General features: G+C 41.5%; 1 protein-coding gene across 1 annotated transcript in view; it reads right to left on the reverse strand.

The window, feature by feature from the left end:
• The window catches only part of LOC122941918 (zinc finger protein 184-like), a 104629-nt gene that overhangs the window by 18337 nt on the left and 71456 nt on the right, over positions 1-14836 (reverse strand). The window contains exon 8 of the mRNA XM_044299416.1: positions 9510-9565. Within this exon, the coding sequence (XP_044155351.1) occupies positions 9510-9565 (56 nt within the window). The remainder of the gene's footprint in view (positions 1-9509; positions 9566-14836) is intronic.

Here is a 14836-nt window from a genome sequence, read left to right on the forward strand (position 1 = left end):
CATTATACACACTGCTCTGCACTGTACATTATATACACACAGCTCTGCACTGTACATTATATACACACAGCTCTGCACTGTACATTATACACACAGCTCTGCACTGTACATTATACACACAGCTCTGCACTGTACATTATACACACTGCTCTGCACTGTACATTATATACACACAGCTCTGCACTGTACATTATATACACACAGCTCTGCACTGTACATTATACACACAGCTCTGCACTGTACATTATACACACAGCTCTGCACTGTACATTACACACAGCTCTGCACTGTACATTATACACAGCTCTGCACTGTACATTATACACACAGCTCTGCACTGTACATTATACACACACAGCTCTGCACTGTACATTATACCCACAGCTCTGCACTGTACATTATACACACTGCTCTGCACTGTACATTACACACATACAGCTCTGCACTGTACATTATACACAAAGCTCTGCACTGTACATTATACACAAAGCTCTGCACTGTACATTATACACACAGCTCTGCACATTACACACACAGCTCTGCACTGTACATTATACACACAGCTCCGCACTGTACATTATACACACAGCTCTGCACTGTACATTATACACACAGCTCTGCACTGTACATTATACACACTGCTCTGCACTGTACATTATATACACACAGCTCTGCACTGTACATTATATACACACAGCTCTGCACTGTACATTATACACACAGCTCTGCACTGTACATTATACACACAGCTCTGCACTGTACATTATACACACAGCTCTGCACTGTGCATTATACACACAGCTCTGCACTGTACATTATACACACAGCTCTGCACTGTAGATTATACACACATAGCTCTGCACTGTACATTATATACACACAGCTCCGCACTGTACATTATACACACAGCTCTGCACTGTACATTATACACACAGCTCTGCACTGTACATTATACACAAAGCTCTGCACTGTACATTATACACACAGCTCTGCACTGTACATTATACACCAAGCTCTGCACTGTACATTATACACACAGCTCTGCACATTACACACACAGCTCTGCACTGTACATTATACACACACAGCTCTGCACTGTACATTATACACACACAGCTCTGCACTGTACATTATACACACACAGCTCCGCCCTGTACATTATACACACACAGCTCCGCACTGTACATTATACACACAGCTCTGCACTGTACATTATACACACAGCTCTGCACTGTACAGTATACACACACAGCTCCGCCCTGTACAGTATACACACACAGCTCCGCCCTGTACATTATACACACACAGCTCCGCACTGTACATTATACACACAGCTCTGCACTGTACATTATACACACAGCTCTGCACTGTACATTATACACAAAGCTCTGCACTGTACATTATACACAAAGCTCTGCACTGTACATTATACACACAGCTCTGCACTGTACATTATACACACACATAGCTCTGCACTGTACATTATACACAGCTCTGCACTGTACATTATACACACAGCTCTGCACTGTACATTATACACACAGCTCTGCACTGTACATTATACACACACAGCTCTGCACTGCACATTATACACACACAGCTCTGCACTGTACATTATACACATAGCTCTGCACTGTACATTATACACACAGCTCTGCACTGTACATTATACACACAGCTCTGCACTGTACATTATACACACAGCTCTGCACTGTACATTATACACACAGCTCTGCACTGTACATTATACACACTCAGCTCTGCACTGTACATTATACACACTCAGCTCTGCACTGTACATTATACACATAGCTCTGCACTGTACATTATACACATAGCTCTGCACTGTACATTATACACACACAGCTCGCACTGTACATTATATACATAGCTCTGCACTGTACATTATACACACAGCTCTGCACTGTACATTATACACACATAGCTCTGCACTGTACATTATACACACAGCTCTGCACTGTACATTATACACATAGCTCTGCACTGTACATTATACACACAGCTCTGCACTGTACATTATACACATAGCTCTGCACTGTACATTATACACACACTCAGCTCTGCACTGTACATTATACACACAGCTCTGCACTGTACATTATACACATAGCTCTGCACTGTACATTATACACACACAGCTCTGCACTGTACATTATACACAGCTCTGCACTGTACATTATACACTCAGCTCTGCACTGTACATTATACGCATAGCTCTGCACGGTACATTATACACATAGCTCTGCACTGTACATTATACACACACAGCTCTGCACTGTACATTATACACACACTCAGCTCTGCACTGTACATTATACACACAGCTCTGCACTGTACATTATACACATAGCTTTGCACTGTACATTATACACACACAGCTCTGCACTGTACATTATACACAGCTCTGCACTGTACATTATACACTCAGCTCTGTACTGTACATTATACACACAGCTCTGCACGGTACATTATACACATAGCTCTGCACTGTACATTATACACACACAGCTCTGCACTGTACATTATACACAGCTCTGCACTGTACATTATACACACACAGCTCTGCACTGTACATTATACCCACAGCTCTGCACTGTACATTATACACACAGCTCTGCACTGTACATTATACACACACATCTCTGCACAGTACATTATACACACACAGCTCTGCACTGTACATTATACACACAGCTCTGCACTGTACATTATACACACACAGCTCTGCACTGTACATTATATACACAGCTCTGCACTGTACATTATACACACAGCTCTGCACTGTACATTATACACAGCTCTGCACTGTACATTATACACACACAGCTCTGCACTGTACATTATACCCACAGCTCTGCACTGTACATTATACACACAGCTCTGCACTGTACATTATACACACACATCTCTGCACTGTATATTATACACACACAGCTTTGCACTGTACATTATACACACAGCTCTGCACTGTACATTATACACACACACAGCTCTGCACTGTACATTATATACACAGCTCTGCACTGTACATTATACACACAGCTCTGCACTGTACATTATACACATAGCTCTGCACTGTACATTATACACACACAGCTCTGCACTGTACATTATACACAGCTCTGCACTGTACATTATACACACACAGCTCTGCACTGTACATTATATACACACAGCTCTGCACTGTACATTATACACACACAGCTCTGCACTGTACATTATACACAATACATTATATTGTTTAGGGCAGAAGGAGAAACAGCCCAGGCCCAGTACCGAATCAGACCACACCTGTAATCATTTATACAGTTGTGTTCAAAATAATAGCAGTGTGTTTAAAAAAGTGAATAAAGCTCAAAATCCTTCTAATAGCTTTTATTTCCATTCACACAAATGCATTGGGAACACTACACATTCTATTCCAAATCAAAACATGAAGAAAAATATATCAAATTTGTGTTGTTCCTGAAGAAAAGTGAATATTAGCAGTGTTTGTATTCTTCTTTACAAACTCAAACATTCACTATATAAACTGAAAAATGTTTGAAGATTTGATGTCACCCCACAAGTTTTATATTGGATTAATATCCGAGGATTGGGCTGGCCGCCCCATAACGTCAATCTTGTGGGTCTGGAACCAAGATGTTGCACATTTACTGGTGTGTTTAGGGTTATTGTCTTGTTGGAACACCCATTTCAAGGGCCTTTCCTCTTCAGCATAAGGTAGCATGACCTCTTCAAGCTGATCCATGATCCCTGGTATGTGATAAATAGGCCCAAAACCGTAGTATGAGAAACATCCCCATATCATGATGCTTGTGCCACCATGCTTCACTGTCTTCACAGTGTACTGTGGCTGAATTCAGTGTTTGGGGGTCGTCTGACAAACTGTCTCCGGCCACTAGACCCAAATTCGAATGGTATTTTTTCGCTCTCTTCCACGTCTTTCAGGTTTTGGTTGCCATTTTAAAGTATGTGTGATCATTTTAGCTGAGCAGCCTATCATTTTCTGCATTTCTTTATATGTTTTCCCCTCTCCAATCAACTTTTTAATCAAGGTATGCTGTTCTTCTGAACAATGTCTGGAACAACCCATTTTCCTTAGACTTTCAGAGAGAAATTCACTGTAACTAGCATGTACAACATTTGCTGCCTTCCTTCCTTAAATAAGGGCAATAATTGCCTCCTGTTTACACTGCTATTATTTTGAACATGCCCCTTTCAATTAGTGATTCAATTACACAGACTCAGCAGCATGCATGTCATGACTGTTGGATTTCTATTACTCTACTACACCTGCTAGTAAATTATTTGCCATGTAGAAATATAATTTCTACCAAAAACAGTGATTGATCAGGTTAGTGATGTCTGACTGCTATTATTATGAACACAACTGTATATCTGTTTGGGTGTTATTTTTTTTTTTAGTACATCACAACTACGACCTCTTTTAACGCTGGTGAAGGCAACTCCTTCAGTCAGAAAGTCAATTTTTTGCGCAATGCAATGTACGGCTAATACCTCAAAAACACCTGCCTGGGGAAGATTTGCTTCTACTGTTGTCAGCTGAGGTTCAGATGATGCCACTGCCGCTGTTGGTGTGGGCTAGGTTGAGCTTGGGTGGTGGTGTGGGGTGGCAGAAATGTTGCATGCGCTGCTGGTGGTGACTCTGTGTGGCCATGTCCTACAGTATGTGGGAATTTTTCTCTACATTGCTGACTGACAAAATCACTGCAGTGTACAACTTCTGCAAGCAGAGATTAAGACGTGGCCTTCCGGAAACTGTGGTTCTCATTCAACATGAAGCGGCATCAGATGTACATGTGAGAAAGTCAAACTGTCCATCATTGTGAGCAAGACTGTCCTCCTTTCTTCTTCTTCCTCTCATCATTCTAGTAGCCAAGCCATATCAACCAGCAGTACATGGTCATTGTTGTTATCATCAGCTTATGCTTCTGCTCCTCCTCCGTTCCATCATCGGTCATCCATAACGGAAGGTGTGGCCAGGAAACACTTACAGTAAGTCTCTACTCAAGGCTGGTCTCCTTAAAGGACAACTGTAATTTTATTTTATTTTTTTGGTGTATTGGATTGTGGTGATTAATCCCTTAAGGACTCAGCCCTATTTCACCTTAAGGACTTGGCCATTTTTTGCAAATCTGACCAGTGTCCCTTTAAGTGCTGATAACTTTAAAACACTTTGACTTATCCAGGTCGTTCTGAGATTGTTTTTTCGGCACATATTGTACTTCATGACACTGGTAAAATGAAGTAAAAAAAAAAAATTTGCAAATTTCAAAGTTTCAGTTTCTCTACTTCTGTAATACATAGTACTACCCCCAAAAATTGTGATGACTTTACATTCTCCATATGTCTACTTCATGTTTGAATTATTTTGGGAATGATATTTTATTTTTTGGGGATGTTACAAGGCTTAGAAGTTTAGAAGCAAATCTTGGAGACCACTACAGGTCTGAAGTAACTTTGTGAGGCTTACATGATAGAAACCGCCCAAAAATGACCCCATTCTATAAACTACACCCCTCAAGGTATTCAAAACTGATTTTACAAACTTCGTTAACCCTTTAGGTGTTGCACAAGAGTTATTGGCAAATGGGGATGAAATTCGAGAATTTTATTTTTTTGCCAAATTTTCCATTTTAACCCATTTTTTCCACTAACAAAGCAAGGGTTAACAGCCAAACAAGACTGTATCTTTATTGCCCTGACTCTGCCGTTTACAGAAACACCCAATATGTGGCCATAAACTACTGTACGGCCACACAGCGGGCGTAAAGGGAAAGGTGCGCCGTATGGTTTTTGGAAGGCAGATTTTGCTGGACTGGTTTATTTACACCATGTCCCATTTGAAGCCCCCCTGATGCACCCCTAGAGTAGAAACACCATAAAAGTGACCCCATATAAGAAACTACACCCCTCAAGGTATTCAAAACTGATTTTACAAACTTCGTTAACCCTTTAGGTGTTGCACAAGAGTTATTGGCAAATGGGGATGAAATTTGAGAATTTTATTTTTTTGCCTAATTTTCCATTTTAACCCATTTTTTCCACTAACAAAGCAAGGGTTAACAGCCAAACAAGACTATTTTCATGGAAAATAGAGATACAATTGCAAAATTTCACTTTTTTGGCAGATTTTCCATTTTAATATTTTTTTCCAGTTACAAAGCAAGGGTTAACAGCCAAACAAAACTCATTATTTATGGCCCTGATTCTGTAGTTTACAGAAACACCCCATATGTGGTCGTAAACTGCTGTACGGGCACACGGCAGGGCGCAGAAGGAAAGGAATGCCATACGGTTTTTGGAAGGCAGATTTTGCTGGAATGTTTTTTTTTTACACCATGTCCCATTTGAAGCCCCCCCTGATGCACCTCTAGAGTAGAAACTCCAAAAAAGTGACCCTATTTTAGAAACTGCGGGATAGGGTGGCAGTTTTTTTGGTACTAGTTTAGGGTACATATGATTTTTGGTTGCTCTATATTACACTTTTTGTGCGGCAAGGTAACAAGAAATAGCTTTTTTGGCACTTTTTTTTTATTTACAACATTCATCTGACAGGTTAGATCATGTGGTAATTTTATAGAGCAGGTTGTCATGGACACGGCGATACCTAATATGTATACAATTTTTTTTATTTATGTAAGTTTTACACAATGATTTAATTTTTAAAACAAAGAAAATGTTTTAGTGTCTCCATAGTCTAAGAGCCATTGTTTTTTCAGTTTTTGGGCGATTATCTTAAGTAGGGTCTCATTTTTTGCGGGATGAGATGACGGTTTGATTGGGGTGCATATGACTTTTTGATCGCTTGCTATTACACTTTTTGTGAGGTAAGATGACAAAAAATGGCTTTTTTTACACAGCTTTTATTTTTATTTTTTTTACGGTGGTCATCTGAGGAGTTAGGTCATGTGATATTTTTATATAGCCGGTCGATACGGATGCGTCGATACCTAATATTTATACTTTTTAAAAATTTTTTTATTTAAAGGGGTTATCCCATCTTAGACAATGGGGGCATATCGCAAGGATATGCCCCCATTGTCTGATAGGTGTGGGTCCCACCGCTGGGACCCGAACCTACAAGGAGAACGGAGCAGAGAAAGTGGAGGAGGGCCCACTGCGCATGCGCAGCCGCCCTCCGTTCATTTCTATGGAGCCGCCGAAAATAGCCGAGCGCTGGCTCGGCTATTTCCGTCGGCCCCATAGAAATGAATGGGAGCGTTGGCCGCGCATGTGCGGTTCGCTCCCATTCACTTCAATGGGAGAGGCGGGGAGCTGTGCCTGGTGGTGGTCGGACCCTGGGAAACCCGGGGTCCTCCAGCCACAACTCTCCCCAGCTCCGTTCTCATTGTAGGTGCGGGTCCCAGAGGTGGGACCCGCACCTATCGACAATGGGGGGCATATCCTTGCGATATGCCCCCATTGTCTAAGATGGGATAATCCCTTTAAGTTTTACACAATGATTTCATTTTTTAAAACAAAAAAAAATAATGTTTTAGTGTTTCCATAGTCTAAGAGCCATAGTTTTTTCAGTTTTTGGGCGATTATCTTGGCTAGGGTATGATTTTTGCGGGATGAGATGACGGTTTGATTGGTACTATTTTGGCGTACGTGCAACTTTTTTGATCACTTTTATTACCTTTTTTGGGAAGTAAGGTGGGCAAAATTTCAATTTTCTCATAGTTTTTATTTTTTTATTTTTATGGCGTTCACCGTGCGGGGAAAGTAACATGACCGTTTTATAGATCAGGTCGTTACGGACGCGGCGATACCTAATATGTGTAGTGTATTTTTTATTTTATTTTTTTATTCAGTGATAAATGTGTTTTTTTTATCTTAACTTTTTTCACTTTTCTTTTACATTTTTTTGACCCAGACCCACTTGGTTCTTGAAGATCCAGTGGGTCTGATGTCTGTATAATACAGTACAGTACGCTATATAGGGTACTGTACTGTATTTTACTTACACTTTGTCTGAACAGATCTATGCCTTTAGCACAGATCTGTTCAGCACCATGGACAGCAGGATGCCTGAGAAGGCGTCCTGTTGCTATGGGAACCTTCCCCGTCTGCTCAGTTGTAGCCATAACTGCGCAGACGGGGAAGGATAAGGACGGGGCTGTCGGGGGGCTGTCTGGGGGCTCTCTCCCTCTCCATCGGGGGGCTGCAAAGGCAGAGCAGCCCCCCGATGGGAGAGGGAGGGAGCTCCCTGAGCTGTTAACCTTTTCCATACAGCGGTCCGTACGGACCGCGGTATAGAAAGGGTTAAACGGCTGACATCGCATCACCGATGTCAGCCATTTATACCAGGGTGTCAGCAATGTGCTGACACCCTGGTATACCCCCTAACCACCAACGATTATTCAAAGGAAGGCGGGCGGGGGTTCGCGATCCCGCCTTCCGCAACGCCCGCCTCCTGCACCGCCTGCGACACCCCCCTGCACCACCCGCCCACATAATAGCATTCAGGGGTGCAGGGGGGGGGGGGTTAATAAAACTTTATTTGGGGCATTTGAAACTTTGAGAAAGTCAGAATAGGCTGAAAGCGCAGCAAACCGCAGGTCTGAATTGACCTGCGGTTTGCTGCGATCGCCGATACGGGGGGTCACATGACCCCACGAATGATTTCAGCCGGCATCCTGTTCAGATTAACCCCCGGGGCGCCGCAATCTTATTTTAAACTTATGACGTATGGGTCCTTAAGGACTCGGGAAACATGCCGTCCTGGTACGTCATGTGTCCCTAAGGGGTTAATATCACCTTGGTGGTCCTATTTCAACTTTTCACGATGTATTCAATTACCCCTTAATTCCACATTTTTGTTCCCTGTACTGCCTATTTTTACCTGTGCTTAAAATCAGGTTGCTAGGCATGGTCCGTCTCTCTGTTGAAGGACGGAGGACGCAGAAGCACGCAGCGTGCAGGCTCACATTACTGACAGCCAGGGACTGTAAGTAAATGATTAAAGCCAGGTCCTCCCCAGCAGCTGATAACAGTGCCTGGGCTGTGTGCACCTCTCCCTGTCCCTGCACTTGGCAGACGCTCCCTCACTCAGCAGAGCTGGAGAATGCAGAGTTGAAGCAGCGCAGACCAGGGAAGGGAGATCTGCCGTCTGCTTAGTGTATAAATGAACAACATGTGGTAAGAGGACACCTTTGTGCCGCAGGAGATTAACCCTTTAGGGGGAGCACTCTGGTTATTGACACTTATGGGGGGCTATTGTTACTGGCTAGTGGGGGCAGGCGGGATTAGGCTCAGGGTGAGGGCAGTGACGGCCATCTTAACTGAATAGCGAAATTGCAGTTTTATGCAGACTGGTTGCTAAGGGCTGAATCTTATTAAATATGGGGTAAGTCAGTCTAATAGTAACTGATTCTGGAATATCATATTATTAGTAACTAGATATATGAAAATTGAAATTAGGGTTTAAATGTGAGTTATCCTTTAAGGAGAGCCAATACCCTGCTCAAACTGTATCGAAGCCATCACACCGAGCCAGCCAGAATACTCCTCTGTACTGTTAAATGTCAATTAACATAGAATTTGTCGGCAGATAAGAACCATTTGGCCAATCTAGTCTGCCCAATATACTGAATACTATGGATAGCCCCTGGCCATATCTTATATGAAGGATGGCCTTATGCCTATCCCATGCATGCTTAAACTCCTTCACTGTATCTGCAGCTACCACTTCTGCAGGAAGGCTATTCCATGCATCCACTACTCTCTCAGTAAAGTAATACTTCCTGATATTACATTTAAACCTTTGCACCTCTAATTTAAAACAATGTTCTCTTGTAGCAGTTTTTCTTCTTTTAAATATTCTCTCCTCTTTTACCTCGTTGATTCCCTTTATGTATTTAAAAGTTTCTATCGTATCCCCTCTGTCTCGTCTTTCTTCCAAGCTATACATGTTAAGTTCCTTTAATCTTTCCTGGTAAGTTTTATCCTGCAATCCATGTACTAGTTTAGTAGCTCTTCTCTGAACTCTCTCCAAAGTATCAATATCCTTCTGGAGATATGGTCTCCAGTACTGAGCACAATACTCCAAATGAGGTCTCACTAGTGCTCTGTAGAGCGGCATGAGCACCTCCCTCTTTCTACTGGTAATGCCTCTCCCTATACACCCAAGCATTCTGCTAGCATTTCCTGCTGCTCTATGACATTGTCTGCCTACCTTTAAGTCTTCTGAAATAATAACCCCTAAATCCCTTTCCTCAGATACTGAGGTTAGGACTGTATCACTGATTTTATATTCTGCTCTTGGGTTTTTATGCCCCAGGTGCATTATCTTGCACTTATCAACATTAAATTTTAGTTGCCAGAATTCTGACATTCCTTTAGTTTTCCTAAATCCTTTTCCATTTGGTGTATCCCTCCAGGAACATCAACCCTGTTACAAATCTTTGTGTCATCAGCAAAAAGACACACCTTACCATTGAGGCCTTCTGCAATTTCGCTGATAAAGATATTAAACAATATGGGTCCCAGAACAGATCCCCTAGGTACCCCACTGGTAACAAGACCATGGTCTGAATATACTCTATTGACTACAACCCTCTGTTGTCTGTCCCTCAGCCACTGCCTAATCCATTCAACAATATGGGAGTCCAAGCACAAAGACTGCAATTTATTGATATGTCTTCTATGTGGGACAGTATCAAAAGCCTTACTAAAGTCTAGATAAGCGATGTCTACTGCACCTCCTCCATCTATTATTTTAGTCACCCAATCAAAAAAAAATAAAAATCAATAAGATTAGTTTGACATCATCTCCCTGAAGTAACCCCATGCTGTTTTTCATCTTTCAATCTATGGGATTTTAGATGTTCTACAATCCTCTCCTTAAGTATGGTTTCCATTAATTTCCCCACTATTGATGTCAGACTTACAGGCCTATAGTTGCCAGATTCCTCCCTACCTTTATTGTGAATGGGCACAACATTTGCTAATTTTCCAATCTTCTGGGACGAATCCTGTTGCCAGTGATTGGTTAAATAAATCTGTTAATGGGTTTGCTAGTTCGCCACTGAGCTCTTTTAATAGCTTTGGGTGTATCCCATCAGGCCCCTGTTACTTATTTGTATTAATTTTAGACAGCTGACTTAGAACCTCTTCCTCTGTAAAGACACATGCATCAAAAGATTCATTAGTCTTCTTTCCTAACTGAGGTCCTTTTCCTTCATTTTCCTTTGTAAAAACTGAACAGAAGTATTCATTGAGGCAGTCAGCTAGTTATTTATCTTCTTCCATATACCTTCCTTCTTTTGTTTTTAAATCCTTGTTTTAGTTTCCTTTTTTCATTTATGTATCTGAAGAATGCCTTATTGCCTTTTTTCCCTGACTGAGCTAAATTTCTCTTCTGCCTGTGCTTTAGAAGCTCTTATAACTTGTTTGGCCTCTCTCTGCCTAATCCAATAAATTTCCCGGTCATCCTCGTTTAAAAAAAAATAAAAAATTCCTAAATGCTATCTTTTTGTTTTTAATGATTTTGTACCACAGTGATCTCTTCCTTTTACTGACAAGCCTAATGCAATCTTCTGTTGCCTTCAATAGTGCCACTTTTAAGTAGTCCCATTTCTCCTGGACTCCAATAAAACTGTTCCAATCTGATAGGGACTCGTATACCACTAATTTAATTTGAGAAAAGTCAGTTTGTGTGGTGTGACTCAGTACTTATAGTAAACCACACTGACTGGTGATCACTAGATCCCAAGCTTTCCCCTACAGTAATATCAGATACCAAATTCCCATTTGTGAATACTAAATCTAAAATGGCCTCCTTCCGGGTTGGCTCCTGAACTACTTGCTGTAGAGACAGAGAGAGAATTCCCAGTAGGGAATTTAGAATATCTGTACTCCTCGCAGAACTAGCTATTTTGGTTTTCCAGTTTAAATCAGGAAGATTGAAGTCTCCCATAATGATAGCTAAAATGACATTGAAGGGGGAAGTTATTTCCTAAACTAGTAGATCATCTAATTCTTTGACTTGGCTAGGTGGTCTATTTATCACACCTACACTAGTTACCTTATGATTATCAAGCTGCAAGGTAACCAAAACTAAATTGTTCTCACTAACTTGTATCAAATTAGATTTTATGCTATCTTTCCCATACAGGGCCACCCCTCCCCCTTCTTGCCTTCTCTGTCTTTCCTGTATAGAGAGAACCCTGTTATTGTTATATCCCAGTCATTACTCCCATTGAACCACGTTCTCAGTAACAGCCACTAAATCTATATTCTCAGATGCCATTATAGCCTCAAGTTCATTGATCTTATTCCCTAAACTGCGAGCATTTGTAGACAAGACTCTGAGCTTTTCATTTCTTAACCTCTGTGCTACTGGCATCTTCATTGTTCCGAGGGGCAGTCGGACTGCTGGATTATCACCCTTTTTCCCCCCTTTCCTAGTTTAAATGCTCCTTCGCAAATACTTGGAACTGTTCACCGAGGACATTCGTTCCCTTGAGAGAAAGATGCAAACCATCTTTCTTGTACAGTTCTTTTCCATTCCAACAAGAGCTAACATGAGACACAAAGCCAAACCCTTGGTTCAGACACCATTCACCAAGCCATACATTTAATTCCTAAATGCGCATCTTCCTGTCATGCTAAAGGTTATGCATAGGCAAAACTGCAGAGAATGAAACAGTTGATGCAACCTCCCGTATATCCTTTCCAAGTGTGTGAAAAGCTTCTTTCACCTTTGAAATCTCATTGCAAGCCAGATAATTTGTCCCAAGATGGACAATAACATCCAACTCCCTTTCCTGCTTTGCTTGCCTAACAATATTAAGGATCCGTCGTCTATCCCTGCTAGCAGTAGCACCAGGGAGACATCTCACAACACCATTTTCCTCAAACTTCACACCTCTTATGATGGAATCGCCCACCAACAGCTGCTTACTACCAGTCCTCACCTTCTCCTTTTTGTCTTTGGCTGCAGTCTTGCATACTTTAGGCATGGGAGATGATTGTTCCTCACCCTCACCACACTCTTGCACTCTGAAAGTGCTGCAAATGAATGAGGAAGGGGCTGCTGTACCCCGAAACGCGTTTGGTTTGCAGACAGTGAGGGACAAGAAAAGGAAGCATTTAACATCTATGATTGGATACTGAACAGATTTGAAAACCCCGCCTGGAATCGAAAGTCACGTGACCTATCCAGTAGCACCACGTGGGACGCCACAAGTAGGTCCTGGAAGGCCAAAGTAACAAAGATCATCGTCAAACAGCCGGGTGTTTTAATCTAAAGAGATCGGACTTACATTTCCACGCAGCTCACAGAGCGACTGCATCTTACAGGAAATCCAACCCATAGGAGTGGTAAAGTACATTTAAACTCCCAAGCAATATTGTATCAATACAAAAAACTCATTGTGACTCTTTTACAACGCAACTGTTCCCTTGGCTTTACCCTGGTGGCTATCAGGGAAACCGCACATTAAAGCCAGACAGACTAATTAGCGCTTTTAGAGGGGATCACGCTCTATATGTTTTTATATGGTTATATATTATAATTTCATTGTAATTTTATTGTATTTTATTGTGATTTTTATGCAACATGTTGCGAATATAAAATAATATTTTCAGATCTATGTTGTTGTCTGATTGTTGCCCGATATTGAGTGACGCCAAACTCTATTTTCTTTAACTGTATTTTATCAGCAATAGGGAGTGCTGTGTGGTAGAGCACCTACTCCATAGGTTAACAGTGAGTGAGCCGCCAAATCCTTTTGCTATTGCAAATGAATTATGGAGAGCCACAGACTGTGGGACATGTCTTCTATCCACAACTCTCAGTCTACCAGAACCTGTAGTAACCCATCTTCCATTTCTAGGGGGCCTCTGTGGCAGTGACATTGCAACGTTCTCAGCCTGAGTTTAACGGTTAATTTACAAATCTCATATTTCAAAAAGGCAATTTCCTGCTGCATTATGGAGAGCTGTCTACAGATCAGACAGTATCCAAACCTCCGAAGAGTGGAACCTGAAATAAAAGCACAACAATTCCTGCACAGAACCAGGTCTGCCATTGTAAAGAGGGGAAAGATTTTAAACAAACAAATCTTACTTGCTTAGATTGTATCCACCTCCAGATTACCTACTGAGTATCCGAAACAGCTGTCCATGGATGACTATATGGCCAGGCTATTGTCCAAAGGCTTGTTAAAAATCAGATTGTGACTCATAGGGAGCCACTTTCAACTTGTGGCGCTAGCGAGATAGTTCTCTTTTTTCAGCAGATACCAAAAATGTATGAAATGCTAGTCTTACTCAATCTGCCCCAAAATGCCTACCTGCTCTCACTCAGCTCCATTGGTTCTCAGAACATAGCTTAAAATCTAAAGAATAAGGAATGATAGGCACAGACACAAGAATATAAGTTTTAAAAGAAATGTTTATTAATGATTGGCCACCACAAATTATGCGATATACATTGATGTGAAATATTCTATACACATGGTTGATATACAGGTGAGCTATCTGCAGACATTTTTAATGATCATTTAGTGCTCTGTATTGCTTTCCCTTTCTATTCTATGACTTTACTTTGTATTCGTATCTTGTACTATGTCACTAAACTGTATTGAACCCCTTAAAGACCCACCCATTTCAGACTTCAATGAAATATCCTCCAGAGACGTCATCAGTATCAAACTGGTGGGGTCCTGAACCAGCATCCCACCAATCAGCTGTCTGTGGCAATCAACGGCACTGGAGATAAAACTAGTAAGTGGTAGCATGAGTCGCTAGTATTTAATGCCAGAGATTCCTTGTACAAGTC

Source organism: Bufo gargarizans, chromosome 6, assembly GCF_014858855.1.
Source record: "Bufo gargarizans isolate SCDJY-AF-19 chromosome 6, ASM1485885v1, whole genome shotgun sequence".
In the NCBI taxonomy this organism is placed as follows: Eukaryota; Metazoa; Chordata; class Amphibia; order Anura; family Bufonidae; genus Bufo; species Bufo gargarizans.